This window comes from Tarenaya hassleriana, unplaced genomic scaffold (assembly GCF_000463585.1).
Source record: "Tarenaya hassleriana unplaced genomic scaffold, ASM46358v1 Cleome4, whole genome shotgun sequence".
Classification (NCBI taxonomy): Eukaryota; Viridiplantae; Streptophyta; class Magnoliopsida; order Brassicales; family Cleomaceae; genus Tarenaya; species Tarenaya hassleriana.
The window spans coordinates 4,126,293-4,132,534 of NW_010966881.1; the positions used below are offsets into that span (position 1 = coordinate 4,126,293).

Genomic DNA, 6,242 nt, shown 5'->3' on the forward strand with positions numbered 1-6,242 from the left:
AAATTTTGGGGGGGGGGGGGGGGAAGTTATTAGATTTTTTGTCAAATCTAGATTCAATTTGAATTTAATTAAAATTAGATTTATATATTATTTTCGTTAAACAATATTTATTAAAATCCCTTTATTTTATATTGATTTAACATTTGAATAATTTAACTTTAAAAGTATAACTAATGAATTCTAAGATTAAATTGTGTTTGATAATTTCTTACATTAAAAGTTGAATAGAATAAACTATCTCTTTGATTTTATTATATGTGTCTTATTTTTTTTTCTTTCTTTTGTTTTCCTTCTTGTCGACATAACATGGAATTGTATGGGTAAAAAACAAGGAACCAAAAATAATGTTGGCATCATTGCTAATGGTAGGGGTATAAAATGAGTCCGGCTATATTTTTTTGAATTGGGTTTAAAATATTTTATCCCAGAAAAAAATAGGCCGAACGAATCAACTCGTGGTAAACCAACTCGACGAATCTATGAATTGGCTTGCGAGGCGGAAAAAAATATTTTTAAAATATTTTTTATTTTTTATATATATTTATATATTTTATATACAAATTGTATTTTTATTGTACATTTAGTTTATTTTGTTTAAAATTTTAAATTTTTATTATATTTTTTAATATTAAAATTTTTTAAATTAAATATTTGGTTGCGAGATGGTTCGTTTAGTTCGAATTAAGGTGAACTGAATTAGACTGATCAATTTTTGACTCAATAAAAATAGATCGAATTGGATTGGATTAAAATATTTTCAGATTGAAACGGGACGGATTGGGTTGGGCCGAACCAGTCCTTTTTACATCCCTAACTAATGGGTAATGGAAAAATACTATTTCGATATATATATATATATATATACACGTTGTCAGAAAATATTATATTTTTTGTGTGTTATAAAGTGTCATTTTTTATAAAGATGTTCTGAATAACAACGTTTGATTATAAATTGGTATCTTTAAATCTTGTATATTCATGCTAATTTTCAATAAATGGTTGACCTAAAATATTTTTCCATTCCAAAAAATGTTATATTTCATTTTTTTTAAAGTTTATAATTCTAATTTTTAGATAATTAGGAAAACTAACATGTAATCGATAAATATAATTATTTCTCAACATAAATTATCGTTTTCCATTCTATCCTAGATCTTGTTTAACAATTTTTTTTACCATTTAACAAATTTTGAGACTGTAATTCTGTGTTTTAAAATGATAAAAATCTAACTTATTAGGCTTTAGGTATATGTGCACTTCTAGTTTTAGATAGGTGAAAATCAAACGAGATCAAACCAAAAACAAATCGTCAGTAAATTGCAAAGGGTTATATTTTTCTACAGAAAGAAGAGTAAAACGAAATCGAATTGAACTGATATTAATATAAAAATCCAAAAAATGATTTTTTTTTAAAAGTAAACAAATTTTAAAACTAAGCAACATATTATAATAACTGAATTATATATTTTTTTTATAACCGAATAATTCGAAATAACAAATACCAAACGAAATCGAATCAAATAATGGAAAACTTCCACCCGTATTTCTAGGTATGGGAGTTATGGCGTGAATCAATAACGGGAAGGCCCACCCTTTGCACGTCTTATTCATTCCGTTTCCAAAAGCAATGCAATTAAAATTTTGTTTTCTTAGGAATTAATAAATCTTGGATATATCCCTTTCCTTCATTAGTTACAATTTATTCGAATTGGACCGACATTTTATGCTATCCACCGGAAATTTATGATTGCAATTCCGAAGCCGTGCATGGATTCGTTTCCGGTAAAATCCAAAATTAAAAAATAAAAACAAATCGCTATACTGTTCTATTCTTTTAAGTAGATATTTCCTGTATATACTCAGTAATCCTACGTTAATTATAAATTACAGACTGTTTAACGAAAATCCTAATCTTTTGTAATATATTGCGTATTTACACTCCACAATATTTCAAGCGCTTATATTAAGTTTTTTTTTTATCTTTTTAATATTTCTTTTAATCGGTAAAGGTTATGTTTTATAGTCTTCAGAATTTATTTTATTCAATTTAATTTGATCCTATATTATTTTTGAGATATTTCACGCGGTCTATGTATTATGTATATATAAATAAAATACGAAAATGAAGATGAATTAAGTAGCCGAGTTTCATACGTCATTAATGGTTATTATGATATGACCAATTGAAATGTGACGGAGATGGTACGTTGCCTCGCGGATTCGACATTTCAAACTATCTCGATTACGACCAAAGGAAAATTTCAATTTTAAATTCCTTTTTTTTTGTAAATAAATAAATACTTTTCTACGATCCGTGAAAATATTTAAAAGTTATCGTTGTTGTTTTGCAATTTGCATAGATTTATGCAGATATGAAGTGAGAATGATTTTTTTATATACCAAACTAAAATGTGTTGAGGATTATTTGAACTTGATTTTTCAATTTACCATAAAGATTTTTTTATCCAGACGGATTATCTAAAATTAAATTACATAATACATTAAAATTTTCATATTTTAACATTATTTGTTTTCTAAAAATACCCTCTAACAAATTTAATTTTTACCTCTTAATATGTTTATACATGAGAAACAAAAAGTTTTCAATAATATATTTAGAAGTGATATTATATTGAAATGAAATGTAACAACATTGTAAAACGACACGTGTGTATAAATTAAAATTATTACGTCACGTGATCCGTGGTTAAAAAGTAAAGAAGGTCGACGTAACAAAAACAAGTGATCGGGGAATTTATAATTAATTATGGAAATAAATGTAAATACATTATATATATATATATATATTTGTATAACAGAGCGAAAATTTATTACACGTTGGTTCTATATGCGTGTATATTTATTTATACCAAGAGCTAACACCTATTCGTTCACAAAATGGCTTCATCACTCAACCTCATCCACGTAGCGCGAGTCACCCCTTCATCTGACTCGGGTGAGTCAGTTACACTCCCCCTCACCTTCTTCGACGCCCTCTGGCTAAAATTCCCCCCAGTCGAACGACTCATCTTCTACCCACTCACCACTGCAACTCGCCCGTACTTCGACTCAGTCATCGTCCCTAATCTCAAGGCCTCTCTCTCTCACACCCTGTCCCACTACCTCCCACTTGCCGGCCGACTCGTCCTTGACTCGCTTGACGCGAATCCCAGACTCGTTTACTCCGCGAACGACGCCGTTTCTCTCACCGTCGCCGAATACGACGCCGACTTTTCCCACTTGTCCGGAGATGGACCGCGTTGCGCCACCGAGTTGTACCCGTTGGTACCCGAGTTGCATATCTCCGATGACTCGGCCTCTGCTGTGTCGTTTCAGGTCACGTTGTTCCCGGACCAGGGGTTTTGCATCGGCGTAAGCGCACATCATGCCGTTTTGGACGGAAAAACGGCAACCATGTTCCTTAAAGCTTGGGCTCACATAAGCAAACAACGACAACACGAGGAACCAAACAACTTCGACCTTTCTTTACCGCAGGATCTAATCCCCTTTTACGATCGAACGGTCATAAACGCTCCGCCGGAGCTCATGTCGGAGGTGTTGAACACTTGGTTCTATTTTGTCGAAAAATTCTCCGGCGACGTAGATAAAGCCAAGCCCTTAAACCTGAATCTTATACCCTTTCCGGAGATTGGCTCCGACGTTCTGCGGTACACGTTCGAGTTGACTCGGGGCGACCTCCAGACCCTGCGTGACCGAGTCATGACCGAGTCTCCGCCGGAAGTAAACTCGAAAGAGCTTCGCTTGTCGACGTTCGTGTTAGCCTTCTCGTACGCGTTCGCGTGCATGGTTAAAGCCCGAGGCGGAGATCCGAAACGACCCGTCGGGTATGGGTTCGCCGTCGACTGCCGGAAAATCTTCGACCCACCGATTCCGGGAAACTATTTCGGTAATTGCGTCTCCGGCGGCCTGAAGCTTAATCTGACGGCGGAGAAGTTTCTTGGGGAAAAAGGGTTTGTAACCGCCGTTAAAATGGTTAGCGACACGGTGGCGGGGTTGGACCCGAAGGTCGGCGTGAAGATACCGGAGATTCTGCGAGGGTATATGAGTGTTCGACCCGGGACACAGTTACTGTCGGTTGCCGGGTCGACCCGGTTCGGGGTTTACGGGTTGGATATCGGGTGGGGAAGACCCGTTAAGGTCGAGATCGTGTCGATCGATCACGGCGAATCGATATCAATGGCGGAGATACCGGAGATTCTGCGAGGGTATATGAGTGTTCGACCCGGGACACAGTTACTGTCGGTTGCCGGGTCGACCCGGTTCGGGGTTTACGGGTTGGATATCGGGTGGGGAAGACCCGTTAAGGTCGAGATCGTGTCGATCGATCACGGCGAATCGATATCAATGGCGGAAAGCAGAGATGGAAGTGGTGGTGTGGAGATTGGCTTCTCGCTCAAGAAACACGAGATGGACGTTCTCATTCCTTTGCTTCGCCATGGATTGAAGAATTAATGAATAATAAGAGTTGTGTGTGTTTTTTTTTAAATCGTTGTGTGTTTTTTTTTTCTTATTTGCTTTTTGCCGGAATAAATACAGAGATGTATACGTATCGATTTGAATGAGAATTCAGTTCCCTACAAAATCAGTTGGGGATGGTGACGAGATCTTTCACGTAATTTCAAGTATTTTGATTATCTTTCAAACGACGTCGGATATGCAATGAATCCAATGCGGTCAGCGGTCAACCTAAAGATATCAGGACCAAAATCTAAAAAGGGAAAGTTATCCAAATCACGACACAAATCCCTTCCCTTTAATAGTAAATTGTTATCTAAAACCCATGAACCCGATTATATCCGTAATATAAAAAATATATGAAATACAAAGCTTTTATCTGAACCACATTCTGCGATTAGTTCTCGTGGTTCATATGGCTCGGTGTATTATATTATAAATCAAATACTTTAATTTAATGAACTAGTTTATCATTCGCTCCCTCTCATGGCAAATAACGTTTTAAATGATCTTGCAGCTACATGTATCAATACATTATACATACTATATATGATTCTCTAATGGTTTAAAATATTGTATGCATACATACCGTATAAATTCTCTAGATATTTTTGTCGTACGATGGAATATAGAATAGCGTTTTTTAAAGAATATTATAAAATAATAATCTAAGACGTAAGATATTGTATACAAATTGGAATTTTCCTCTCGGTGTGTTGACGTATGCATGCGCGTCATCGAGTGTTTCAGATACCGAACAAGCTATTACGTTGTGACGTTTCTATAAAATGATATGTTCAACGCGCGAACTCAGTAACTCGGTCACCAATGGGTCTAAAAGTTATAGAGGTCTCCCGAGTCAGCCCTGCATCGGACTCGGTCGACTCGCTCGATATCCCCCTCACTCTCTTCGATTTATTGTGGATAAGGTTTCATCCCGTCGAACGAGCCTTCTTCTACCAATCCACCGAGTTAACTCGCGAGTTCTTCGACTCTATCATCCTCCCCAAGCTCAAGCACTCTCTCTCCGTCGTCCTCTGCCATTACCTTCCCGTCGCCGGCCGCATCACGTGGGACCCACAGAAGCCAAAGCCGAGTGTCGTCGTCACCGGGAACGACGCCGTTTTGCTGACGGTGGCAGAGACCGACGCGGATTTCAACCCTCTCTCCGGCTACAACCAACGCCCGGCGACCGAGTTACGCCGCTTGGTGCCCGAGTTATCAGCTTCAGATGACTCAGCTTCCATTGTCTCTCTGCAAATCACTTTGTTCCCAAACCAAGGGTTTTGCATCGGCGTCGTAGCACACCACGCCGTTCTTGACGGTAAAACTACAAGCATGTTTATCAAAGCTTGGGCTCACATCTGCAACGAGGAACATGAATCTGAAGTCTTTGCTTCTCTACCTGAAGATCTAACTCCGTGTTTTGATCGTACGGTCATCAAATATCCAGTCGAACTCGATTCGAAGTTGGTGGATCTGATGTCGTATTTCGGACATGACAACGCCGAAGCAAGAAGCTTGAAACTGATGCCGGCAAGGGAAACCGGCGATAATGTGACCCGAGTCACTCTCGAGTTGACTCGGGAGAACATCCAGAAACTCCGGGACAGAGTCAAGAACGAGTCATCAAAGCATCATCACTTGTCCACTTTCGTCGTCACGTACGCTTACGTGTGGACATGCATGGTGAAGGCGCGTGGAGGAGACGCGAATAGACCCGTCGCTTTCGGATTCGTCGCCGATTACAGAGATCGGCTAAACCC

At 37.8% G+C, this 6,242-nt stretch overlaps 2 protein-coding genes across 4 annotated transcripts in view; both read left to right on the forward strand.

The window, feature by feature from the left end:
• Positions 1 to 2,793: 2,793 nt before the first annotated feature.
• On the forward strand, positions 2,794 to 4,620 carry LOC104823886 (phenolic glucoside malonyltransferase 1-like). 2 transcript variants are annotated; one of them, XM_010555660.2, is made up of 2 exons: positions 2,794 to 4,150; positions 4,319 to 4,620. In XM_010555660.2, the coding sequence occupies exons 1-2, from the start codon at positions 2,899 to 2,901 to the stop codon at positions 4,471 to 4,473; spliced, it is 1,407 nt and encodes a 468-aa protein (XP_010553962.1). In that variant the 5' UTR covers positions 2,794 to 2,898; the 3' UTR covers positions 4,474 to 4,620. The 2 variants fall into 2 exon arrangements, with proteins under 2 accessions (XP_010553962.1, XP_010553963.1); XM_010555661.1 differs by having other exon boundaries at positions 2,794 to 4,038; positions 4,207 to 4,620.
• Positions 4,621 to 5,241: 621 nt separating this feature from the next.
• Positions 5,242 to 6,242, forward strand: part of LOC104823887 (phenolic glucoside malonyltransferase 2-like) — a 1,867-nt gene continuing 866 nt past the window's right edge. The window contains exon 1 of one of the 2 annotated variants that reach the window (XM_010555663.2): positions 5,242 to 6,237. In XM_010555663.2, coding sequence (XP_010553965.1) covers positions 5,305 to 6,237 — 933 coding nt within the window. In that variant the 5' untranslated portion in view covers positions 5,242 to 5,304. The remainder of the gene's footprint in view (positions 6,238 to 6,242) is intronic. The other variant, XM_010555662.2, reaches the window with a different exon arrangement.

Bases quoted from the DNA above. Each gene is read 5' to 3' on its own strand.
- LOC104823886 (XM_010555660.2), top strand. From the start codon at position 2,899: ATGGCTTCATCACTCAACCTCATCCACGTAGCGCGAGTCACCCCTTCA. The intron at 4,151-4,318 runs CCGTTAAGGTCG...GGTGGGGAAGAC, and splicing joins GGATATCGGGTGGGGAAGAC to CCGTTAAGGTCGAGATCGTG.